The sequence below is a fragment of the Papaver somniferum genome, chromosome 7 (assembly GCF_003573695.1).
Source record: "Papaver somniferum cultivar HN1 chromosome 7, ASM357369v1, whole genome shotgun sequence".
Classification (NCBI taxonomy): Eukaryota; Viridiplantae; Streptophyta; class Magnoliopsida; order Ranunculales; family Papaveraceae; genus Papaver; species Papaver somniferum.
The window spans coordinates 25105727-25133086 of record NC_039364.1 but is presented as its reverse complement, the minus strand read 5'-3'; the positions used below and the strand labels follow the sequence as shown (position 1 = coordinate 25133086).

The 27360-nt window shown below is 36.2% G+C and overlaps 3 protein-coding genes across 4 annotated transcripts; 2 read left to right on the top strand and 1 right to left on the bottom strand.

Moving 5' to 3' along the window:
* The first annotated feature begins 16977 nt into the window (after positions 1-16977).
* LOC113294389 lies at positions 16978-18752 on the top strand. The gene is made up of 5 exons (XM_026542788.1): positions 16978-17344; positions 17522-17699; positions 17972-18056; positions 18333-18434; positions 18573-18752. The coding sequence occupies exons 1-5, from the start codon at positions 16978-16980 to the stop codon at positions 18750-18752; spliced, it is 912 nt and encodes a 303-aa protein (XP_026398573.1).
* A 1155-nt stretch (positions 18753-19907) lies between these two features.
* On the bottom strand, positions 19908-23372 carry LOC113300608. 2 transcript variants are annotated; one of them, XM_026549811.1, is made up of 8 exons: positions 23252-23372; positions 22165-22557; positions 21825-21999; positions 21493-21673; positions 21330-21410; positions 21041-21148; positions 20640-20909; positions 19908-20224 (listed from the first exon to the last, which is right to left on the bottom strand). In XM_026549811.1, the coding sequence occupies exons 2-8, from the start codon at positions 22538-22540 to the stop codon at positions 20126-20128; spliced, it is 1290 nt and encodes a 429-aa protein (XP_026405596.1). In that variant the 5' UTR covers positions 22541-22557; positions 23252-23372; the 3' UTR covers positions 19908-20125. The 2 variants fall into 2 exon arrangements, with proteins under 2 accessions (XP_026405596.1, XP_026405597.1); XM_026549812.1 differs by having other exon boundaries at positions 22165-22552; positions 23252-23352.
* Positions 23373-24438: 1066 nt separating this feature from the next.
* Positions 24439-26527, top strand: LOC113294388. The gene is made up of 4 exons (XM_026542787.1): positions 24439-24480; positions 25098-25247; positions 25354-25415; positions 25640-26527. The coding sequence occupies exons 2-4, from the start codon at positions 25112-25114 to the stop codon at positions 26525-26527; spliced, it is 1086 nt and encodes a 361-aa protein (XP_026398572.1). The 5' UTR covers positions 24439-24480; positions 25098-25111.
* Positions 26528-27360: the final 833 nt, after the last annotated feature.

Here is a 27360-nt window from a genome sequence, read left to right as displayed (position 1 = left end):
TGCTAGCTTTGTCTATTGCAAACAGATTTCCACACCTTGATCTTTAATCTAACGAAAATCAAATAGCTTATTTGTTAGAAGAAGATTGGTATCAGAAGTCTACACTTTGGCTGAAGCAGTTCTTAGGCTGTAAAGGTCGTCAGCTAAGGGAATCAAGTGCGTAAATCCTTGTGAGGTTCAAGAGATGTAAGGAGTGCGAATGTAACTAAATCGCTTGGAGGGTGGATTCGGTCTCAACTGCATTCCATTCCGAAGTCTGATAGTAGTATAGTGTTTGTAGAGGCCTAATACAGTGTGGTATTCAAATATGGACAAGGTTTCGGGGTTTTTCTGCTATTGCGGTTTCCTCGTCAATAAAATTTCTGATGTCTTGTGTTTTTCCTTTTCCGCATTATATTGTTTATCTTTATAATTGGATTTGCACAGATTTGTACATAATCAATCTAAGTAGATGCGTCCTCTTAATTATAATCGATTGCGAGACTTGTTTCTCTTAGAATTCATATATTGAAGGATAAATAAAAAGTTATCACTTGGAAGAATTATGATTGAATTATCTGGATACGACTAGATTGATCTTGGATATTGAATTTTGGGATCGTCTAAGTACTCTTCTTAACAATCAGGTTGACGGACCCTGTGTCTATATACATACCTATTACTTAGAGGTTAGAGATATAAACTCTGTATACATATTGTCTAGGATCATTTAGTTGGTCTACTTGCCATTGTATTAAGTTTTGTCTATACAGGTTGTCGAACGAAAAAGTTTGGTGTATTTGGTATCCCCTCCGTTTTCAATTGGTATCAGAGCAGGAAAATAATGTTAGACCTAATAAGTGTGTGTTTGGAGCGATCTGTATTATGGACAAGAGTACAATCTGTATTAATGTACCACCAGCTTTCGATGACACAAATTACTTACGGTGGAAAACTTCCATGCTTCCTTCTTACAAACTCGTGACTTTCGAACATGGGTTCTCGTTGTAAGAAGATATCATGCTCCAATGGTTGGAGAAGGAGCTGCTGCTGTTCCTGAAGGAATAAAGGCATGTGACGATGATGAAATCAAATACGCTAAACACAACTCTGATGGATTGAACGACATTATCCACGCTATAAGCTAAGATCTTCAATATCATGTTTCTACATGCACCAGATCAAAAGATGCTTGGGATATCTTAGAAACCATATTTGAAGGGAATTCCGAAGAAAAGGAAGCAAGGCTTCAAAACCCGACTTCTGACTGGGAAAACCTTCGTATGAATGATGATGATTCGTTTGAGGAATTTAATCACAAATTGTCGGAAATAGTGAACGTTTGTCATTCACTAGGAAAGTTTATTTCTGTGAAAATTCTTAGATCTTTACGAGCTCGATGCGAGCCTAAGAAACATTCCATTACTGAAGGAAACGATCTTACTACACTTTTCAGAAGCACGCTTGTTGGAAAGTTGAAGATATTTGACCATGAACATCAAGCAAAAGTTGATAAAGCTATTGCGTACAAAAACATTTAAGAATACTGATGCACTTGTTAAAAGTGAAAGTGTTGGCATCTCTGAGAAAGAGCTGGTTAACGATTTTTCATATGAAGATCTTGAAAATTCGGTTTTTCTCACTACAAGACAGTTTAGAGATCTTCTCAAAAATATGAATAAACGGTTCTCAAGAGAACGTCCGTCATCATCTGCCAAACCACACGATTGTATTCCCCCTAAAAAGGTTGATGACGAAAGTGATGATGAGGATATGCCACAGTGCTTTAAGTGTATAAGTTTCGGTTACTTTGCTAATGAGTGTCCAAATCAGCGGAAATACACTGGAAACAAGGGTTTTGCTGCAACTCTTGATCATTATGATTCAGAAGATAAAGAAAGTTCAAGCGTAGCACTCCTAGATGAAACGACTAATCATGATGAAAGTAGTGATACTTACATCAATCTTGATAAGCTGTTTGAAGATCCCTCACCTATAACTTTTGAGGATATAATGGATTTTTCTCTTTCCGAAAATATCATTAGTGATTCTTCAAAAACTTCTTTGGTATGTCTATCAGCTGAAACTGGATGTGTTCCTTAACCTCTTCTCAACTGATCTTGTCCTTCCTGTATTTCGGAAGGTCATGAGATTCAACCATGTTTCAAGTTCAACCAGAAAGTAAGGTACATCAATAAACTGCAACGAAGAGCTACTCGTTTGACAAATTTGCTTAATCATTATGAGTCAGTACCATCTGGTAGTAGACAAGGATCATCACCGTGAATCTGGTAGTAGACAAGGATCATCACCGTGAATAACAAAATCAATCTGATGAATAAACGACTCATGAATTGCTCAGTAATTTTGTACGGAGCGTTGGCAATGACTTCATCGACCCATTTCAAGCCCTTAACAAGAACCAACCTATGAAAGATTCCTTATATTAGATCACATTACTAGACATCTAGCATACAAATTCAAATAGTTCTCAAATTTATACTAAAGTAACTGAAATAGAAGCCAAAACATCATACCTTTCTTCCATAGACAAAACAAGAGGACCTTTATTTGCAATAATCTCTTCATCACTAAAAAAACCCACAGCCAAAACATCCCCCAAAGGTTTAGCTTGTCTCAACGCGTTTGCATGTCCATAATGCATAAGATCAAAACACACATCCATGTATACTCTCACAGGTTTCTTTCACATATTCTTTCTTATGAAACAATGCGAGTAATCCGATATTTTTATACTTATCTCGCAATTTAATGTTTACACCCTTACGTGTAATTCATTTAATTTCAGTGGGAACGATTCAATGGCCTATGTTGAATTCGTAATGGGGAAAGAAATTTCATGCTCGGTGGTTCATTGACGGTGTATTGATGTGCGAGACTTAAGAATTCACATACTAAATTTCTTATGTAATGCTCTAATTTCCTAAACTATATAATGTCCCAAAACTATGAATGGATATTTTTGTTTATGAAAGTATGAAACAGTCGGCCTATGTGTACATTTTTAATCTCCGTTTCATACCATACAGCTATGTAGTAAGTAATATGCACCAATTCTGGTTGTTCGTCGTGAATTAAAGCTTCAACCCAGAATCTGTATACGAGTGCATGAATATCCACCAATTCCGGGTTAATATTTTTCAAAGAAAATCGTTTTTTCAAGTTTTGATGATGAATTAACGTTAACTGATTTCTAGGTTCACCTGATTAAAAATCTATTAATCACCCGAATTAACACTAATTAATCAGGATAAATTAACCATTAAAAAAAAGTTGGCTAAGGGGTTTTCCATTTTACTTTTGTTTTTGAAGGTTCCATTTTACTTCAAAATGTCTTATTTTGTCTTCTAGAGATAGGTCTCAAACAATTTCTATAGACCCTAAACTAACCGGGATAAATATGAATAAAGCTCGATCAAAAAAATTAAATATCAGAGAGAATAATTAGAAAATAGAGTTATAAAATGTTTTGGATAGAGTTTTGATTCTTGAAATAATATAAAGCGGAAATGTTAAAGAGACGGAGAGATAAATACGGTTTATATCCTGCGTCTCACAGAACTGTGGGACCCACTACATAGAACCTGAGAGTCCCACAATTATGCGAGACGCGGGAGATAAATCGGTATTTATCTCTCGATCGGTATATCATCTCCCGATATAAAGAGACTTTGTTAAAATTCCTATTTTTGTGAGAATTGATGCACCATAGTCTCAATCGTGATATTCAACGGCTGATGTGTGCAAGCTTTTTTTTATTTTTTTGAACTGGGTAACCATTCATTAATCAAACAGTGGATGTTGCAACTCTAGGATAGGTGACGCCAATCCTATCATCACATACAATGTCTTGTAGGAAGGATGTGCACGTGAATTCCCAGTTGGTTGTAGTTGTTGCTTCCGTGCTTTGAGTTTGGTCTTTTACTGCCTAGTCCATCGGCCGCATGGTTTGCCTCCCTCCAAGTATGGGTAATTTTGTAGCTTGGAAAGTCGCGCAAGAGTGAGTTGATTTTTGTTAGCATATTCCTTATGTACCAAGGTTTTGGTTGTTGTGTTTGTATAAGAGATATTAGCGCATGTGGATCAACTTCGAACCAAATCCTCTACCATTGATGTTGAGTAGCTATACTTGTTTCCAACAGTAATCCCCAAGTTTCCGCCTGAATGGATGTGGTTATCCCGAGTGGTGCTGCCATAGCTTTCAGTCGACTACCTTCAGTGTCTCTGCATATGATTTTTGCTCCTGCCGGTCCTGGATTTCGTTTTGCTGCTCCGTCTGTGTTTATTTTGATCCAATTGGGTTCTGGTGCAGTCCATCCATAGTTGAAATAAAAGTCGTTCGTTGTTGGTGCCTTACAATTGTTGGGCCATTGGCCGTTATTGGGACCATGTATTTTTATGCTCGTTGATATTCTTCATACATTACCATTATGAGTTGGAAGGTTCACAATGGTGTTTTTCGTAGTCGCTTGTACATTGTTGCATTTATTGCCAACCATATGTGCTACGCCGCGAAACCAAATAACACCCTTGTAGGTTCAGGATGTAATTTGTTTAGTATGTCGTGAATGTGTGTGGGGCACATTTGGATGTTATTTGTTGGTTGAGGTTGATGTTGTCGTTGCATGTGTTGTGCCTGTCTTCCTAGTTGTAGTTGAATATGGTGATTTTTGATGTTTTCCGAGCTTCTTGCTAGATGAGCGATTATGAGAAGCCAGATTTCCCTTGAGTTGATGCATTCGAAAAGTAGATGATGTTTTGATTCTTCTTGGTTATTGCATTTACGACAAATTTTGTTAGTGGTGATGTGTAGTTGGTGTAGTCGTTGAATAGTTGGTAGACCATGATGTGTGAATTTCCACAAGAAAAGTATGATTTTTGGTGGACATTGTAGTTTCCATATTGAACTATAGTTCACAGTGAAAAGGCGAGGGTACCCAAATATACCTCAAGCTAAAAATTTTCCTACCCATAAGTCCTTTCTCCGAAAGTGATTGTCTATGGACTGAGTCGAGACAATGCAACCAATCGGTTCACACTTCGTGTGATCGTCTATGGATACGAGATCTAAATAATGCAACAACGAAGTATGTTTACTTGATAAAAAGGTTCGGACTTAACCAAACACAATAGGATTGCTTATCAAGTAAATAGAAATTAACGTTTGTGTAATTTATTTTAATTATAATAAAACAATTATAATGCGGAAAATAAAAGTAAATGACACAACAAGATTTTGTTAACGAGGAAACCGCAAATGGAGAAAAACCCCGGGACCTTGTCCAGAATTGAATACTCTCAGGATTAATCCGCTACACAAAATTAAACCAACTTCGTATAGTTGAGACCAAGCAACTAAACCTATAGTTCACCTAGTTCCGTCTATATTCCCACGCCTCCAACTTATGAATAAGTCACATACTTGGAACAATTCCTTTGGTTCGTATTCCAAACAGTAAAGGAACAACAAATATGTTTGGTAGCAACTCTCTTCAACCAAGTGATGTGAGTTCGACAAAGGCTCTTCTGTTTATCTCAATAAACTTCTTCGTCAGGTCTTAGATCTATCTTATGTTCAACTACCAAAGGTAATTGTTAAGATTTTGCAATCAATACTTTTAATCACAAAGAATTGTATTGATGCCGATCTAGACAACTAATCAATCCAATCTACCACAAGGATAAACCGATTATAGTTGGATCCTCTTATACCGAAACAAGTATTGTACACACCAAAGACTATGAACCCCAAATCAGAAATCTTCAATATCTTCTTTGTCTTCAAATCTTCTTAGATCTTCAATAAACACCTGCACACAACAACTTGAATCTCTTGTGATCAATCACGCACATAATGGAGCCTGTTAACAATGGATTATCATAAGATCGTCTTTAGAACTAAAAACAGTCTAAAGATCCCTGTCGAAACTTCGATCTAGTTTGAGTGAATCTTATATCAGAAGAGAAGATTATCAAGCATAAAAAAACTAGGTGCAATCAAAGTTCAACCACCGTTAGTCAATCAAATCAATCGAAAAAACAAGATAAACCGCAATTATCTAGTTTCCAACTGTTACTAATAGAGCTTCTCAATCCCAAAGAAGACTTTAAACTGAGCGGCCGTAAGAGATTCATCTAATTAGGTTATTCTCCTCTCCGAATAGGCGGCTACACCAGTAACAACACAACCGAGGAAGTTTGCTGTCACGAATGATTAGTCTGCTAGAAATGCAAACTTCAAGTATTTATAGACAAGGAAGTTTGGATACCAAGGAATTTCCAAAACTGGAAATATTCTCAAGATATGCAATATATTCCAAATTCGGTTTCCATAATTCCTGGAAATGCTTTGTCCAAAATATTGACCGAAAATCTCTTTGGAAAATGTTCAACTAGTAAATGCACATTACTAATTCTCGTTTTCCTAAAATAAAATTAAAAACCTTAAATAAAAGATTTTTAACTTATTTATCTTTCGATCCTGGGATTTTCTTCCTTTAGCTATTAAGGAATAACTTTGAACAATAAAAGATAAACATTACCGCACATGTTCAAAGTATGTCGACATCCTTACTCTGTAAGTCCTCTTTCATACTTACAACCTTGAAACCGATTTGCCACACTCCCAAACAAGTTTAGAATTGGTTCATCTGACTTTCAAGAACTATGTGATTGATCAAGAACACTCAATCACAAATCATGGGTTTAACGGTTCTACCAAAACAAGTTTCGGTTCTACCTCCATGTGAGTAATGTGCATAGTCACACTAGCTTTCCAAAATTCGGTTGACTAGTTACTAGGATCGGTTCCCAACATATATATATGGTATCTAACTTATATGTGTTGCACATGTCCATAGGATCGGTTCCCCTTTGCCTAAAAACGTGTTGCACATGTCCATAGGATTGGTTCCCCTTTCTGCTAAAAACTTGTTGCACCTCATATAAGAATAGATTCCCCTTTGTGATGTGTTGCACCTCTTACTAGGATCGGTTTCCCTTTACCCAGATTCGGTCATACAAAAATCACAAGCTCGATCACATCATCTCAGGTGATTATTTAAGATCTGTTTCACTAATAAAAGTCATACCAATATATAAGTCAGGCCTTTGTGAATAGTTTTACCAAGAACACAAACAAGTCATGAGCGGTTATACTAAATCACACATATTGGTTGTTCACAAGATATGGAATGAATAACAATACCAATAAGGCCTGGCGACATCCTTTTCGATTCATAAACAAGTTTATGAACTTACTTCCTTAAAGCACATGTAAAACATTGTTTCCTAGGATAAAATCCTCACCTTATACCTATACATAATCACAATAGCATTTAAACGATTATGTCGATGTCTTATCTATAAAGTTTAATGGTTAAGAAATAAACCTCGTATTGTATTCCCTAATACCATGTCTATCTAGAGTGTTCATGCTTCGCAGTTTTGTTTTCAATATGCACGACTTGAAAGATACATTAGGGAATGAAACAGTTCAAGTCAAATATCACTAACCTCACGTGGAAGGATGATGTCGTCGTTGTAGCTTCTCACTTCTTCAAATCTTCAAGTCTTCGCAATACTTGTAATGTCTCATATCCTAATACTTTCAAGCTAAACTATACGAAGTTGACTCTAGTACATAATCAAATGACTGTTAAAATGAGTTTCGATTCACTAAAGTATGACAACCAAACTTGACATTCCAACGCTTGGTGGGTTCAACCGAGCTATGCTCTAACAGTCTCCCCCTTTGTCAATTTTAGTGACAAAACTATTACAATCATATGGATAAACAAATTACAAGAATTCATTACACATACGCTTGATTTCCGAATTCAACAGCACAATAACATGTATACATTCAATCCTTAAATTCCGATGTTGACATTATATTAACAAAGTTAATACTCCCCCTAAAGGTAAGGTAGGTAGATTTTATCAATCCGCACGTCTTTGTTATTCTCTTGGTAATGATATGTTACTCCCCCTTAGTCTATCCTTTCACTCTTTCGTTAGATAAAAGTTTAAGTACCAATGTTCTTTTCCTTAGTGATACCAATCAATATAAAATCAATGCCAGTATCACTTGTTTACTCCATATATTTCTCCCCCTTTTTTTCACAAAATGACAAAGAAACGAAAAAATAATGGACAAACCGAAAAGAATCTTACAAATCTCAAATTAGACTTGCAACCTATAGAGTTAAGCACGAGGGTTCCACACACCATTTATGTAAACAATATCAAAACCGAAACTACAAAGTAATTTTTTTTGATATGTTATCAAGGAAATAATTGCCCGAAGCAATTTTCCTAATAGTTTAGCAAACCAAAAATCAACTAACCACCTTAGTTCTTTTGCTAAACCGATTGTACAAATACAACCGCTTCGTTCGATAAGACCAAAATAAAGATAACTCTATTTTTCTCATCAGACTCTAATTATCCATATAACTTATACCTTTCACTTTTAAACAAGACAAGTACTAGTTAGTTAACTAGAATTTCTTGTTAAGGCATTCGATTAGACTTGAATAACCGAAACCTCCACTTTGACAAGTCTAACTAAGATAAACTTAGTTTCTCTTATCAGGAATCGAATTGGACTAAACAATCCATCCCGTAATATTTTTTTCGTTAAGCCATAAACAATTGATACAAACCAAATAAATCAACTTGCATAATTACTCACCTCAACCGGAAGCAATTGAAACAACATAGACATTATAGCACCACAATTGCACCGAAATTTTGTAAGCCTAAACAATAGATACCACACAATAAAGCAAGATAACAATAGTTTTTCTTAACCGGAACCAATTGAATCACACACACATCCATACACACATCATGGAATAAAACATCAGTTGTACCGAAATTTTGTTAAGAAAAAGCAATAAATATATGAAATAAAAATCTGGCTTTTCTTAAAAAAGAAAACAATTAACTAACAAGATTATTACCTCAAATTTCGGATCCACTTCTCCAATATGTTTGCATCTTCTTCCAGAGAGAATTGATATCAAAATATCATTATGTTGTCATCCTTATGCAAAACAAAAGAATAACAACAACCAACCTTTACCAGAGAGGTTGAAAACCGGTTTTTAACTATTGCAAGAAAAAATTGAAAACCACCGAAAAACATATGCTTTTATGCTAAACCAAAACTGATTCAACATATTGTGACTTTTTCACATATTGTTTCTATCAGAACCCTTCATGATCCTTTGATAAAGCCTACCAACTTGGGCTAGAACTTAATCCTTCCAAATCAAAAAGTCACCCAAACCATAAGGGTTCACAACATTATGAGATCGAATATCATGGTAATAAAACCGAAATCAAACATCCCATAAACATGCATAGCAATAATAAAGCATTCAAGCACAGGCTATGTAAATCAAAAACCATCACAAGAATAATTATAAATCAAATAATTTTATTCATAATAGTTTTATTCATAATAAACTTAATACAATCATTGAAAGAAATAAAAAATTGATGTCTATTTTCCTTTGAAACTCAGTCCTTCATACCAGTGCTAAATGAAGGTGGATTATTACTTTCAGACTTCAGCTTGTGAAATTCTTCAAGTAGAAAACCTTGTTGCTTGACCAGAATTTCTTGCAGGTGAGAAATTTTCGTGAAGGATTCTACAAGAGCATGTAATTCTGTCTTTGATTGAACACAAAAGTGTGTCAATGCTTCAATACACTGATATTTCTTCAGAGTATTCTCTATTTCCTTCTTGCTAAGCCAATCTCCTTTTCTAATTTTAATTTTAATATCAATAGAAAATCCAGACTTAATCTTAAGTTGATCTTTCTGATCTAGCATCTTGCCAAAAGAAGATGTTGGATCCATACTCATGGTTCAGACAAGGAATGACCAAAGAAGGAGAATGATCTTTTTATAATTTCCATACTTCCAAAAATATAATATTCCTAAAAATATCAATATATCAAATATTTTCAAATACTATATTTTATTTCCATAATCTACACATAAGTGCCTTGATTTTTCTTCTTCCTCACTCAAAAATCGGCACACATGGTGAGGAAAGAATTCTAATACCGATCAAGTGGTATTAGTATGAGATTTTCTCTCATTATGAAAATTTGAACAAAAATATTGTCCTTGATCTAGTATCGTATGAGATATTCTGTTCTTGTTACCTCGAACTAGTGAAGTATCTTGAGATTGACTTGGGTTGCCTATGCAACTTTTAACAATTCTGTTTTTGAGACAGTTTTTGCATCTTGTCTTATTTTTTCCTTTACCATTAGATGATTTAATAACATCGGAAGACAAGTCCTTTTTTCAAAATGGGTAAATCACTAATGGAAGAGGAAGAAATAAGATTGACAACTAATGCAATATTAGTTGTTTCCTCTTCTTCAGAATCGTATGAATCAGAGGTCTCATCTAGAGTTACAGCCAACGCCTTGCTTCCAGTGTATTTCTTAAGATTGGGATAATATTTAGCAATATGACCAAACCCTTTACACTAAAAGCATTGCGGATGATATTCGTCATCTTCTTCATGATCCTTTTTGACAGGAACTCGATCATGTGGACGAGAAGATCGATGAGTATCCTTTATGAATCTCTTATTTCTTTTCTTCAAGAGATCTCAAAACTTTCTGGTAATCAATGATAATGATTGTTCAATTTTATCATCAGAATTTTATGCAATCTGTTCATCTGGAGCGTCCATCTGTATATTCCTCTGCATTGGAGCTTTCAGAATTTTTGCAGCTTTAAAAGAAATTCCTTTATTTTGAATAGACTGTGTTTCATGATCAAATATCTTTAACTTTCCAACGAGTGTGCTTCGTGAGAGAGTTGAGAGATCATTTGTTTCTATGATTGCATGATTCTTAGAATCGTATCTTGATGGCAACGATCTGAGAATTTTGCACACTATATCCTTTTCAGAGATAGTCTTTCCAAGAGAGAAAGAGGCATTAATTATCTCAGAGAGTTTAAGATGAAACTCTTCAAAAGTGTCGTTGTCATCCATTCGAAGGTTTTCCCAATCAGACGTAAGAGTTTGAAGTCTAGCTTCTTTCTCTGAAGTATTTCCTTCGAATACGATCTGAAGATTATCCCAAGCTTCTTTCGAAGTTTGACATGTTGATACATGATGTTGTAGATCACGACTTACAAGATGTATTATAGCATTTAAACCATCTGAATTCTGCTTTCCAAGCGCCTTTTCTTCGTTTGAAAAATCTACTAAGTGTTTAAACTCAGTTTCTGAGTTTTCTATCTTTGGACGAATATAACCATCGACGACTAATAACCAAGTATTAAAGTCTCGTGATTTAAGAAAAGATCTCATAGCATATTTCCACCATCGATAGTTTGTTCCGTCAAATCTTGGCGGTACGTTAATTGAAGTTGATTCATGAGAAATCGAGTTCATTCTTATAGGTTGGATCGCACCAAACACATATTGTTAGATCTTTTCGTGTTTGCCTGCTCTAATACCATTTGAAAAGGCGAGGGTACCCAAATATACCTCAAAATAAAACTTTTCCTACCCATAAGTCCTTTCTCCGAAAGTGATTGTCTATGGACTGAGTCGAGACAATGCAACTAATCGGTTCACACTTCGTGTGATCGTCTATGGATATGAGATCGAGACAATAAAACAACGAAGTATGTTTACTTGATAAAATGGTTTGGACTTAACCAAACACAATAGGATTGCTTATCAAGTAAATAGGAATTAACGTTTGGGTAATTTATTTAATTATAATAAAATAATTATAATGCGGAAAATAAAAGTAAATGACACATCACGATTTTGTTAACGAGAAAACCGTAAATGCAGACCTTGTCCAGAATTGAATACTCTCAGGATTAAGCCGCTACACAAAATGAAACCAACTTCGTATAATTGAGACCAAGCAACTAAACCTATAGTTCACCTAGTTCCGTCTGTATTCCCACGCCTCCAACTTATGAATAAGTCACGTACTTGGAACAATTCCTTTGGTTTGTATTCCAAACAGTAAAGGAACAACAAATCTGTTTGGTAGCAACTCTGTTCAACCAAGTGATGTGAGTTCGACAAAGGCTCTTCTGTTTATCTCAATAAACTCCTTCGTCGGGTTCTTAGATCTATCTTATGTTCAACTACCAAAGGTAATTGTTAAGATTTTGCATTCAATATTTTTAATCACAAAGAATTGTATTGATGTCGATCTACACAACTAATCAATCCAATATACCACAAGGATAAACCGATTATAGTTGGATCCTCTTATACCGAAACAAGTATTGTGCACACCAAAGATTATGAACCCCAAATCAGAAATATTCAATATCTTCTTTGTCTTCAAATCTTCTTAGATCTTCAATAAACACCTGCACACAAAAACTTGAATCTCTTGTGATCAATCACGCACAGAACGGAGTCTGTTAACAATGGATTATCACAAGATCATCTTTAGAACTAAAAACAGTCTAAAGGTCCCTGTCGAAACTTCGATCTAGTTTGAGTGAATCTTATATCATAAGAGAAGATTCTCAAGCATAAACAAACTAGGTGCAATCAAAGTTCAACCACCGTTAATCAATCAAATCAATCAAAAACACAAGATAAACCGCAATTGTCTAGTTTCCCACCAACGGTACTAATAGAGCTTCTCAATCCCAAAGAAGACTTTAAACTGAGTGGCCGTAAGAGATTTCGCCTAATTAGGTTACTCTCCTCTCCGAATAGGCGGCTACACCAGTAACAACACAACCGAGGAAGTTTGCTGTCACGAAGGATTAGTTTGCTAGAAATGTAAAATTCAAGTATTTATAGACAAGGAATTTTGGACACCAAGGACTTTCCAAAACCGAAAATATTCTCAAGATATGCAATATATTCCAAATTCGGTTTCCATAATTCCTGGAAATGCTCTGTCCAAAATATTGACCGAAAATCTCTTTGGAAAATCTTCAACTAGTAAATGCATACTAATTCTCGTTATCCTAAAATAAAATTAAAAACCTTAAATAAAAGATTCTTAACTTATTTATCTTTCGATCCTGGGATTTTCTTCCTTTAGCTATTAAGGAATAACTTTGAACAATAAAAGATAAACATTACTGCACATGTTCAAAGTATGTCGACATCCTTACTTTGTAAGTCCTCTTTCATACTTACAACCTTGAAACCGATTTGCCACACTTCCAAACAAGTTTAGAATTGGTTCATCTGACTTTCAAGAACTATGTGATTGATCAAGAACACTCAATCACAAATCATGGGTTTAACGGTTCTACCAAAACAAGTTTCGGTTCTACCTCCATGTGAGTAATGTGCATAGTCACACTACCTTTCCAAAATTCGGTTGACTAGGTACTAGGATCGGTTCCCCACATATATATGGCATCTAACTTATATGTGTTGCACATGTCCATAGGATTGGTTCCCCTTTGCCTAAAAACGTGTTGCACATGTCCATAGGATGGGTTCCCCTTTCTGCTAAAAACTTGTTGCACCTCATACAAGGATCGATTCCCCTTTGTGATGTGTTGCACCTCTTACTATGATCGGTTCCCCTTTACCCAGATTCGGTCATACAAAAATCACAAACTCGATCATAGCATCTCAGGTGATTACTTAAGATCGGTTTCACTAATAAAAGTCATACCAATACATAAGTTAGGCCTTTGTGAATAGTTTTACCAAGAACACAAACAAGTCATGAGCGGTTATACTAAATCACACATATTGGTTGTTCACAAGATATGCAATGAATAACAATACCAATAACGCCTGAAGATTTCCTTTTCGATTCATAAACAAGTTTATGAACTTACTTCCTTAAAACACATGTAAAACATTGTTTCCTAGGATGAAATCCTCACCTCATACTTATACATAATCACAATAGCATTTAAACGATTATGTCGATGTCTTATCTACAAAGTTTAATGGTTAAGCAATAAACCTTGTATTGTATTCCTTAATACTATGTCTATCTAGAGTGTTCATGCTTCGCAGTTTTGTTTTCAATATACACGACTTGAAAGATACGTTAGGGAATGAAACAGTTCAAGTCAAATATCACTAACCTCGAGTGGAAGGATGATGTTATCGTTGTAGCTTCTTACTTCTTCACTTCTTCAAGTCTTCGCAATACTTGTAACGTCTCATATTCTAATACTTTCAAGCTAACCTATACGAAGTTGACTCTAGTACATAATCAAGCGACTCTTAAAATGATTTTTGATTCACTAAAATATGACAACCAAACTTGACATACCAACGCTTGGTGGGTTCAACCGAGCTATGCTCTAACACACAGGGTGTTGATGATGGGTTTGGTTTGTTTGGGGGTTGGTTGTCTGGGAGATGAGTTGGTTATAGCCGGACTTGGATGTATAGTTGCCTGTGTGTGTGTGTATAGACAGATAATTTGGTCAGATTTCGGTTGTTTTTGTAGGTGGATACTAATGATTTTACGAGCCATGTCTGCTGGGTAGGTCGAAAAAAATTTGGTTATGAATCCAAGTGTTGGATGATTGGTCGATGAAGTGAGCTACTGGTGTATCTGGTGGAAAGCTTTGGTTCAAGGTTTGTAGTGGAAAAGGTGGTGAGTTTGGAATCCATTTATGGATGATCATTGTATTTTTTCCATCTCCAATTTGTGAAGCTACTAAATCCTGCAAAACAACAGATATGTTAGCTAAACTTTTCCATAGAGGACTGGTTGATGAGTAAGGCTTTGGGATTGAGACTGAGTTGGTGAATGGTTCAAAGTACTTCGGTGTGCATATGGACGTCCAGACCAATGAATTTGGTTGTTGTAGTTGTCAGACCCTTTTGAGCAGTAGAGCCTGGTTCTATTCTTTGTTTTTTCTAATACCTAGTCCTCCCTCTGAGATAACTTTGGTGATTGTGTCCCATCCAATTGGGTGTAACTTCCTGGTTTGGCTGTCATGTCCCCCAAAAAAAGTTCTAATGATTCGATTGATTTTGGTGTGCAGCTCAGCTGGAAGTTGTTGTGCTTGCATGACATGGTTGACAGTCGGTGTTAGGCTGTTTTGATCGGTGTCAGCCTCCCCGCTTGGTTTACACACTTTGTGATCCCACCTTTTGCCTTGCGCTCCAATCTATTTAACAGTTCAACAAATAGCTGTGCAGAGTTTCTACCTTTCATGAATTGAATACCTAGGTAGGTAGGTGGATTCGTAGTTGTTTTTATGTTGAAACATTGTTGGAGTTGGTGTACTATTGCAAGCTCATAGTATTGCCGTAAACTGTCGTGCGAGATATAAACCCAAAATTATCAATCTAGCTTTGGCCCGAACTATGCTCCAATCACGAGCCAAAAATCCGTCTCTTGCCTTTTTCTGAGATTGCTAGGGCAGTTGTAATCTTGCACTCTTCGGCTCCGCATTGGCTTGCTTATATTTTTTTAATATAAAAACAATGGTTCTTTATGAACCGCATAGTTGAACTAGGTAAAAACCGTCCCCTCACATGAAAATGGACTCCTCCCACATGAAGTTAGAAAGGAGATCACATTTAATAGGATCTATTGAAAATTTTGTGAGGATGCGGTTTTGGGCGTAGTAGTTTATGGAGACGGTTGATCAAGAGTTTTTGAAAGAAAAGTAGGAGTGACGAGTGGCAATCATCATCGTGTACCAAACGGCTACCATTAGACTATTCATCTCCGTAATATAAAAATACAAAAAAGAAAGATCTAATGATTCTAGTCTGGACTCTAGAGGAGACACTAGACACGCCCGTCTTTATGTATTTTCTTGTCAAAGAAAATCAATCTGTGGTCACTGTCGCACTCATTATTCTGATGGTACCTCAAAAGTAGAGCATAGATATTTTAAGGGCCAATTACATAATGGTCATATTTTTTTGTAATTCGGTCATAAAATAATCGTACTTTTGTAATCCATTTATAAAATGATCTTTTTTCATCCGATTTAACACTTTTGAATAAAACGGTGTTATCTTTTCAAATATACCCTCCCTCAAAATACCCTTCCTAGTTAACTAATTGGTTGAAGTGGTGGTGATGAAGCGGTGGTGGTGGTGGAAGCTTAAGAATACCTGCTAAATCCCGAAGGGGAAGCGGTGAACCCTTTGGGTGAATGCGGTGTAACGAACCTGAATGTGGTTTACGATCCTGAATGCGATGTAACGATATGTAAGCGGCACCACCACCACCAACAAATAGCACTACCGTCAAAAAAATTTATAATGAAGGCAAAAGTTAAAAATGTGTGTGGAAGGATAATACGAAGGACATATAGATAATTTCATTAATATATTTAACTGTGAGTCACCACTTAACTCCATTTTTAACGGAAATATGATCATTTTGTTAATAGTTTGTAACAGTAAAATAAAAGTTGCATGTATGCCATGTACTCTTTATAGAAACTCTTCATTTCCCTTTGGTGTGAATATTTTACTTCCAACTTTTGAATCTTTGCAGCAGGTTGGTTTCTTAAATTCTTCCCCAACTCCATCTCTATGGATCTCCACTTATTTTTCTTCTCCTCATAATTTGGGTTTTCTCACTACATTTTGTTATAAGATTCACATGTTTTTAGCTTAAAATTAAAGTAAAATTAACCCTCCTCCCTTGCACCATTTACCATTACATAAATTGGTGGGCTATTAGACTTGAATGGGAACCCCCATCCACTGTTAGTTTTTTTGCTTGGAAACACTCAAGCATTTAGTTTCCCTTGATGTAAATTGGAATAAATTCCAGTAGTTTGTATAAGAACAACAATTGCATAATAGCCTGATTAAAATTACTCACCGATGATGATCATCGTTTCGTTAAACTTGTTGCTAGGGTGCTTGCTAATTACTAGTTAGTTACTCCTAAGTTATTAAAGTTAAGGTGGCAAGTGATCTGTGGTCCATCTAGTAATCTTTTGTCATGAGTCTTAAGTTCTCCCGATTTTGCAGAGAAGAACTTCGAAGTTATGAAGAAATATGTCCCACCCCATAAGAGACATTTGAAGGATGGTGCCAAGGCTCTCGAGGGGTCGTCGCTCAATTTCCATTCACTTGCTCGTAAGTTTCAGCAAAAGTTGAACCTGTCAGGAAGTTTTAGTTCTGAGTCGTATCCATCAGAGAAGGCCACGAGGAAAGACAAGGATGCTTCATTTGGTGGAAGGTATGCCTACGCAAAGAATTGCCTTTCTAGATTGTGCATAGTTGATTCTACGGAAAAAGAAGACCATCAATACTCTGGTTCAATTACACTGGAGCACATTTCGCTGGAATCCATTTTGTACAAAAAACATGGAAGAACCCCATATATTTTAATTTCTTCCCATAAGAAAACAGGTACGTATATGTTTTTCTTCAATCAAATTTGAGAAACAACGTAAGGGCATTGGTGACTACGCAAAACCATCCTCAGCCACTTGCTAATTGCTAATGGTTCTGGGTTGGTTAAACTTCCACAACTTATTTTATACATTATGCATTGTTTGTAATTGATCCATTTTGTTTCATTAAAAGGAACAAATGAGCTAAACAAGAACAGCTCTGTCGTAGAGAATCCATTGATATCTGTCGCTGAACAGATATTGCCTAACCTTCTGGCTTTTCAAAATAAGAGTGTTGAAGGGAATTCCAAAGAGTTTGAGGAAGGAAAGATCTGTTTTGTGGCCAGATTTGGTAAAGTGTTGTTTCATGGGTAAGATTGGGACCTCGATTCTTTTGTCAAAACGGTATGCATATTGTTCACGTGACAGGTTTTAGAAAATTAAAGTTATTCTTGTCGCGCATATTCTGTAGCTTTAATAACTGAACATATGATTTGTTTTGCTTCAAAACTGACCTTGCTTGCATGTGACATGACGATTGATGAAGGATACCTTCCCTCACCGTGGATACACTTCTCCACAAATCAAGATATGAAGCTTCTTTGAGTCGAATTTTTAGGTCATTTAATACGAATGTTCCTAGGTCGTTTACAGAATCAGTACTTAATGTGGTTGTTCCTGGAATTGGAGTTGATTTCGACGAAGAAAAAGAGTATTACTATGTCAGGGTAAATTTTCTTTTTCAATGCCTCTGTTTGTTCTTTTGTGGTAACCATATGATATGAATACATATGAAAGTAGTATTTCCTTTAGGTCGCCGATAAATCCTGTCCAGATGTTCTTTCTTGCAAGTGGCATCGAGCTTCAAAAGGCAAGACTTATAGACATACTTTATATATGAATTATTTATGTTCGAAATGGTGGTTAAAATTTGCCTTTCTGAACGAAGTTTATCTCTATTCTCTCATTTTTTATTAAACTTATGTGATTCTTCGTATTATTAGATCGAAACAAACAATGTGCGTCATGTGATCGTAGATGCAGCATGCGTTGAAGGGGATCTGGACTTTAGATTGATGCTGTTTACTAGGAAGATCGTCACCAAAGTAAGAGTGTTCCTTAATCACTTGAAGTCCTGATTTCTCTTTCCTAGATATTCACATGTTCCTAGTGGCTGGAATAATTTAGGCAACAATCTATAGTTTCTATTCATACCATCTTTTTTTTTTTTAATCATTTTGTAGGATGAAGCGAAGCATGACTTGGAAAAACTCATGAAGTCTGCAGTTGTAGATCGAAATGAAAAAGGGGGTTTGAGATTTCCCCTTGGAAATGAGTCTTCCACAGGTAGATATGAGTCTGTCATTATGCGATTGCATAGAGAAGTGAAATGCGCTTGGAGAAATATGAGAGTTTTGTTTTAATGGATGAATTATACCTAGGCGGCAATAAGCCTTGAATTATAACAGTGAGCTGAAGCCAAAAGAAGAAGAAAAAGACATACTCAACCCACCTATGTCTCTGAAACTAAAAGATGCCTCGACCGTGTCATGACCATGAAAGCAATGTAGTACTGAAAGATAGATATGTTGTTGGGCAGAGCACAATTTGGAAATCTGTTTTTAATACGCCCGTATCAGTGTCATATCTGATAAGTATTCTATCGTGTGATTTTTACTTATATATATTAATGTGAATCTTTCAACATTCTTTCAGGCCAACAATTTGGAAAGCGACCAACTAGAAAAGATGCTTGAAGACAACATGAAATTAATTTGGAATCACTTCTTGAGCCTGGAGTGTTGTTTCACTTGAACAACTGATGGGTGGTGGACTGCATGTTTTGCTGAACTTACGAGTGACGAGTATAGTTTTCTTAGGAAAAGAAACCATATCTATGTTTTATAATTTATCCTGTCTTGTGCATGGATTCTATTGGGATGACAGCTGATCTCCCCTCACCCCTTCTTGATCAGCTTGTTCTATTAGTAAATGTGTGTCCTATGGAGTGTCTCTAGTAAATGTAATTTTCTTATTGTGTATATGGTCAATATATTTCTGAATGCTAACTTTGTTAAAGAAGGTGTTAGCTAACTTTGCTGGTTGTTAGTGACACCATGAAAGGTTTAGTAGGTCAAACACAACTTATCGGGTTATCCCTTAATAACTTTTATAGGCTGGCCAAGAACTGGTCTCTCCCCTTGAACAAATTATTCCCATCTAGTAGCGGCTTCAATCAAAATTGGCTTTGTTTGGAGAGCTCACGTCTAGTCTTTCAAATTGGTTCCAAAATTTGGTTTGAAGTTGCAGCAGGTTAATTAGTTTATACGGATTTAAATTATGTTTGATGTTTTTAAACACCAGCAGATAATCGATCAATGTGAAGGTTCATATTGATCATTTAATGTGATACCACAATGGTTGCGGTCTTTTCTACCATGCCTTTTGTTCCCTGCTGAACTTCCAAGCCAACTAGAGAGGTGTTAGTTTTTGTTGCTCTCAAATTTTAACATCCTGGGTGACTTTGGCTTACAAGTCCTGTTACCATGGGAGACGCTTTAAGATGAATGAAAAGAGTATTTAGAAAACCGTGACACATGGAATTAGTAATCAAAGGATTGTCTACACTCCATCCGATAATACCGAGTCTGGTTATATTTACGATTTCCCATTCCAGCTAATAGAACAAGCTAAGGATCCCATAAGACAAGATGCAAAACATAGATATGGTTTGGTTCTTGAGCAAAATGATATTCATCAGTTCAGCAAAACATGCAGTCCACCGCCAATTAGTTGTTCAAGTGAAACAACACTCCAGGCTCAAGAAGTGATTCCATATTATTTTCATGTTGACTTCAAGCACCTCTGCGAGTTGGTCTCTTTCCAAAATGTTAGCCTGGAACAAACATTGAAAATTCACATTACTATTTGTATGTAATTCTAACAACACTGTTTTCAGAAACATAACTGAATTTCATTTGTACTATGGTGACTAGACATGACAGTACTACTAGCTTAACAGTTATTACATAAAATTCCAAATCGTGCTCTGCTCAGCAAGTTCAGGCATGCTGTTCTTTAAAGCTAACCCGTAGACCACAGCCTAGTTTTAATCATCCTGCGGATACGAATAACTTCCTATCCTTTGAAGCACACTCCTGTTATCTATGTATTTACATAATGACAGACTCATAATTACATTATATGAGGCCTCAAATCATATTCATTTGGCTGACAGTCGATGTTAATTAGGAGTAAGACCAAATCAAACCATTGACCTAATAAAAAAAAAATATTACGCTAATACTGACCTTCAATTTTTCAGATACGCCGGTCATCTTCAGAACTACATGGTTTGTTACTTCTGCAGTTGAAGTGATGAAATCATATCGATCCGCTTCGTTTAATTTGACCCTGATGGATGAATTTTTGTAAGCTGTGGATGTCGTGTGTCCCGTCCCCACGACGCGGTATCTACCTTCAAAAGACTCATTTCCAAGGGGAAACCTCAAACCCCCCTTTTCATGTTGATCTACAACTGCAGACTTTATAAGTTTTTCCAAGTCATGCTTCTCTTCTTCCTACAAAATACAACAAAAAAAGAAGAAGGTAGTATGAAGTAGATAGAATGCTGCTTATAAAACTCCGGACACAGAATATGTAAATATAGAGAAATAAGAATTTCAAGTTATCAAGGAAGGACGACTCTTACGGTGGGTTCAGTTACAATCTTCCTAGTAGAAAGCATCAATCTCAGGTCCAGATCCTTCTCGACGCATGCTATGTCCACCATCATGTGGCGCACATTGTTTGTTTCGATCTAAAAACACAAAGAATCTCACAAGCTTAATCAAAATTGTTCCAGCATGCTTTCCTTGTGTTCTAACTAGTCCAAGTGACATTACAAGTTAATTTAGGAATTGAAAATATACGTGGGACTGTTATTGACCATCAATTCGACCATATACAATTCACATATAAAGCATGTTTACAAGTCTTGCCTTTCGAAGCTCGAGTCCCCCGACTCCAGTTGCAGTGCACTTGCAGGAAAGCGATACATCTGGGCAGGATTTATCAGCAACCTAAATGAAATAGAATCTGCATAAGTATTCATATGAATGCCAAGCACAGCTGAAACAAAGAGCTGGTGAAAAATTTATTTACCCTGACATAGTAATACTCTTTTTCTCCTTCCAAATCAACTCCAATTTCAGTAACAACCGCGTTAAGTACTGATTCGGTAAACGACTTAGGAACACTTGCATTAAATACTCTCTTCATTTGACCCAGAGAAGCTTCATATTCTGATCTGTCTCGAGGTTTATCCACGCCGAACCAAGGTTTCCTTCATCAATCGTCATTGTCACATACAAGAAAGGCAAGTTTAGAAGCATAAGATATGATATGTTCAGTTGATTTCTCGAATTAAAAGCTCCAGAATATTAAAGCCATAGACAACTTCAACTTTTCAAAAAAATCTGTCACATGAAACTTACGTATGAAACAAAATTTTGCCAAATCGAGCCACAAAACTTATCTTTCCTTCCTCAAACTCTTTGGAGCTCCCTTCAACCCTCTCATTTTGAAAAGCAAGAAGGTTGGGCAATATCTGTTCAGCCACAGATATCAACGGATTCTCTATGGAGCAGTTCTTGTTTAGCTCATTCATTCCTATATTAATGAAACAAAATGGATCAATTGCATGTCAATAAACATAAACAAAAATTGAAATGATAACCATCTAGCAATGAGTAAGCGGGTGAGGATGGTTCATTAAACTTATGATGCCTACTAAAATCACGTGATTATCAAAGTAGACCAAAATCTTATGCACACCTGTTTTCTTATGGGAAGAAACTAGAACATATGGGATACTTCCGTGACTTCCAGGTTCTTTATATAAACTGGATTTGGATGTAATGTGCTCCAGTCTAATTGCACCAGGGTACTGGTGCTCTTCTTCTTCGGTGGAATCAATGATGCACAATCTAGAATGGCAACTCTTAGCATAAGCATACCTTCCACCTAATGAAGCAACCTTACCTTTCCCCATAACCTTCTCTGACAAACATGACTCAGATTTATAACTTCCTGACAGGTTCAAATTTTGCTGAAACTTATGAACAAGTGACCGTGAATTGAGTGATGACCCCTCAAGGGCCTTGACACCATCCTTCAACTGTCTCTTGTGCGGAGGGATGTAATTCGCCATAACCTCAAATTTCTTCTCTGTGAATTCGAAGAAATTAAGTCTCATAACAAAAGATCGGAAATATAACTAAGTAGAGACTAGTCTAAAGTTGGTGCATGTATAGATACACGGATCAATTTATGGTTTTGAAGCTAGACGTAAATCTGCTTTGCAATTAGAACCGATTTTCCATACAAATACATCTGTAAATAGAATTACAGCACTATGTGAAACAGATAGTAGATGTTGAAAATTGTAACAAAATTAGCTAGTCCAAAACTTAGGCGGCAATTAAGAGACATCGCGCCTTATTCATATCATAGTATCTACGCCAAAAAAGGGTTCCCCATCCCAAGAATTAAGTACTCTAGATAGATGATGGACGACCATCATTTGTCACCTTGACTTGGGTGTAACTAGTTAGTAATTAGCAAGCACCCTAGCACTGTTTAACGAATGATCATGGTTAAGCAATATGAATCAAGTTTTATGCAATTGATTTTCTTACTGAAAAAACACATCTACAGAAAACAATCTGCATGTGTGTTTCCAAAGAAACTATAACTGTGGATGAAGTTTCCTTTCAAGTCTTTCTATCAAATTTATCATCAGAAATCTGCTAAACCATGTGAACTACATAAAAAAATTGCTAGGAAAATAAAATTTACCGCGAGGACACAAAAATAGTGAAGATCTATATACAGTTGAGGAAGAATTTAAGAAACTACCAACCTGTAAATTCTTAGACTCAGAGAGTGGGAAACTGGAACCAAGAAATATTCACAAAACACTTCATGCAAGTTGCGAAAAAGGGGAAACGAAGAGTTTCTTAAGTAAACGATACTAGTCTCCCTCTCTCTCTCTCTCTCTCTCTGACTCTCAGCAGTATTCGAGGCAAAGAAACTCGAATATTTTACCAAAGATTAAAAATCATGGATACTAAATGGGGTACCAATTTTATTGTGGGCTCACCAATTCCTTTGAATACATTTTTTGTCTTATTTGAAATTTGATATACCCCGGGAAAACTTGGGTACTCCAATCAGCAGTATTGTTAAAATCTTAAATAACCTTGCTCTACTTTTGATCTACCCATCACGCCAGAAAGTGCTAGAGTAATGCGAGTGACAGTGTAAATATGACCTCACCCTTGAATGACCTGACCTTGAAACATGAGTCCGACGGTTGTCTTCATCATATTGCTACACCTTGGCTAGTCCGGGAATAAAATCCGTGAACCAACCACAGGCGGTTGTGAAATTGGCCACACTGCCAACAGAACACCACATTTCCAGAATTAAGAAAGAGCACTTGGGTATAGAATAGATTCGTAGAGATGAGATGGAGAGCATTTTACCACTCATACATTCATAGTCGGCTCAGGGACAAAGGTCAGATAAAAATGCCTCCTCGTTCAAGGGGAAAAAAAGTTTATTGACGAACCTTTTTATTAAGTTGACGAACCTTTTGACTTGTAGTTGATAAAGTCAGTTCTCCTTCTCACTTTTCTATGCATCTCCATCTCCATTTGATTCGATTTATTGATTTTGTAGATAACTGACTTAAAAGAGAACCACTTGGGTTTTCAAAAAAAAAATTGTTTGTTTTTTTTGCTAAGAGCATCTCCAATGTTAGGGTTGGAGGTCTTAAATAGACATGACACATAGGATTTAATACTTTTTCAACCAAAAATTTGTCTCCAATGCTAGATGGAGGTTAATAAATGACAATGACATGGCTGCCATCTCACAGTCAAGGGTAAACCAGAAAGTCATGTTTTCACCCTCTCATTGACCCCAAACCCAGTGACACGTCATCATTTTTATTCCAAAAAAAAAAAAAAATTTCTTAAATTAGACGATTCGGCGACAATCTCAAAGATTGCATCTTCTTCTTCCTTTCATATCGAAATATTTTTCTTCACTGTGAACAATCATCTTCGATTGAAGCTTCTGGCTAAGGTAAAATCTTGATCATATTTTTCTTCTTTTCTATACCTGATTTATTTGTTAACCTCCATGTTTAATCTAATAGCTTGCTTGAACATATATCTATATGATAAGAAATTGTTTTCATGTCCTTCACAACGAACTATCAGTTCAAAATTTCTTCAAATGGTCCGCCAAATCTATTGGAATTGATCAATTAAGCATTCATATTCATTCAAATTACACAAAAAGATAATTTAAAATATAAACCCAAGTACAATTCCTATTTCGATTTTTTCTAACTGATGGTTAAATCATTCTTAGTTGCTTGATTTAGGATGTAACTTTTGTCAAATCGAAATAAAATGATTTCTAATCAGATTTGGGTTACTGCAGTAACAAATACAGAATAAGCAAATTACACATCCAATTGACATTTGTGGGTAAAACCAATTTGGGTTATTTAACTGAAGTATGATCTTGATTAGGTTTGTTTAGTTGGTATTTATAACTGAAGTATGCTCTTGATTCCAAGTGAAGAAAATAAAATTTAGATGGGAAATTTTTGGTTTTTTGTTCGTTTACCAATTCAGAATGCTTTTTTTGTTTCTTTGACAACACATTGAACTCTTTTTTTTGCCTGTTAACAGGTGCACTTTAAATTATGGTTTTGTCAGGTTCAATGTCCGACTCCGACAACTCAATCTGGGACTCTGATGAAAGTTTAACGTCTGATTGTGATAGCGAAAATTCGTCCACTTACACCAAACGATTGTTAGACATGGATGAGGTGGTCGAAGGTGAGTTACAATCTTCTAGAAGTTCCATTGAAACAATTACTCCTATAATTTTCACAGCTGCGACAATGGATAACAAGCGACCTCATGGTGGATCTACTTTTGGTAGACGCACAATTGTTCGCGATAGGAGACGACGTCACAATCTTATTGTTCGTGATTACTTTAGAGGTGAAGACTCGAAATACCCTCCACAACATTTCCGTCGTCGTTTTCGTATGGATATTAGCCTTTTCATTCGCATATTACATGATATTACAAATTATGATAAGTACTTTACACAAAGGTATGATGCTGTTAAAAGGGAAGGTTTAAGTCCTTTGCAGAAAATGATTGCAGCTGTACGGATGCTTGCCTATGGTTTGCCAGCTGATATTCTTGATGAATATATACAGATTGGTGAAAGTACTGCAGTTGAATGTCTCAAGCGTTTTTGCGATGCCATAATCGGAATATCTGAGAAAGAGTATCTAAGAAAACCAAATGAAAATGACATAGCTAGGTTGCTTAAGGAAGCAGAGATTCGTGGTTTTCCAGGCATGATTGGGAGTCTTGACTGTATGCATTGGCACTGGGAAAACTGCCCAACGGCTTGGCATGGTACACACACTAATGGTTTCAAAAGGGTCCCTACCCTCATTTTAGAAGCTGTAGCATCTCAAAACTTATGGATTTGGCACGCTTTCTTCGGCATGGAAGGTACGAACAACGACATCAACGTTTTGGATAGATCTCCTCTGTTTGATGACATTATTAATGGAGTTGCTCCACCTTGTGAATTTGCAATACAAGGTAAAAAGTATAATATGGGGTATTACATGTCGGACGGAATTTATCCCAAATATGCCACACTAATTCAAACTATCTCTAACCCAAGTAATGATAGAGAGGAATTATTTTCTAAGCGACAAGAAGCTGTGAGGAAAGATGTGGAACGAGCTTTTGGAGTTTTACAGAGTAGGTGGAGAATTGTAAAGGGCCCAGCGCGTAATTGGAAGGCAAAAGACCTTGGTAAAATAATGAAGACGTGTATTATCTTGCACAATATGATTATCGAGAATGAAGAACCTCAAGGAATTGATCCGGAACGATGGGAGCCTCATGTAGAAGAAAGAGTTAGGCTTGTTAATTTAGAGCATGATCATCGCTTTCTTGTTTGCAGGATGATGTATAGAATGAAACAAGTTCGAAGCACCGAAGCACATGACACACTGAAAACTGATCTTATCAACCACCTGTGGGATACACATACGAACCAAAGCAACGTCTCTACTAGAAATTAATGATATCCACTTCTGGATTCACCGGGAGAATTTTTTTAGGGGTGGTAGCTGGTGTTGTTGCACGAGGAATTGGCTGTGTTACTAATTGGACTGCAGAAATCCTTGCAATTCTTTTTCTGTTTGTGTTGGGTTGGTCAGACAAGATTTAGTGACATCTGATTCAAGTGCTGCAATTTCTGCGACAAAATTTAGTGACATCTGATTCAAGTGCTGCAATTTCTGCTTTCAAATCAACACCTCCTTTCCTGCCAGATTTAGAATGGCATGATATGTTATATTTTCATTTTCTGTAACTTTATCACCTTTCAGTTCTCAGTTCATTTTCTGTAACTTTATCGCCTGATATGTTAAATTAAAACGATTTATGATCAGGTAAAAATTCCAGTACCCCTTTGTTGTTTTAACATTTGCGCAATTCGTTAGAAAAATCCAACAGTTTTATCTCGTAACTACTTTTTACAATCGGGGCGAGGCTCTAATTGTTCTCTAAAAAACGAGGTAGCTAATGCAACCGCTTCTCTTACAGACTGCGAGCGAGACCCAATATCAAAGACCTGGTATTCGAAGTAGTTCCCACTTTGGCAATTGTAGTAGAGGTGTGCTCCTGATTCATTCAAAAGACTGACACTACCTGCAAATAGTAATATACTGCACTTGTACAAATACTGTAGAAAATACAGGGAATCTATGGAGCCACACACAACTGCAGGTAATCCAGGGAGCTAAAATGAGTCTGCAGTTGATAAAACAGACGTCTGTAGAGACTGCAGAAAGTATATGAGCATAAAGACTGTTTAAAATCCTTGCTAAGGCTGAATACTATTAACATTAAA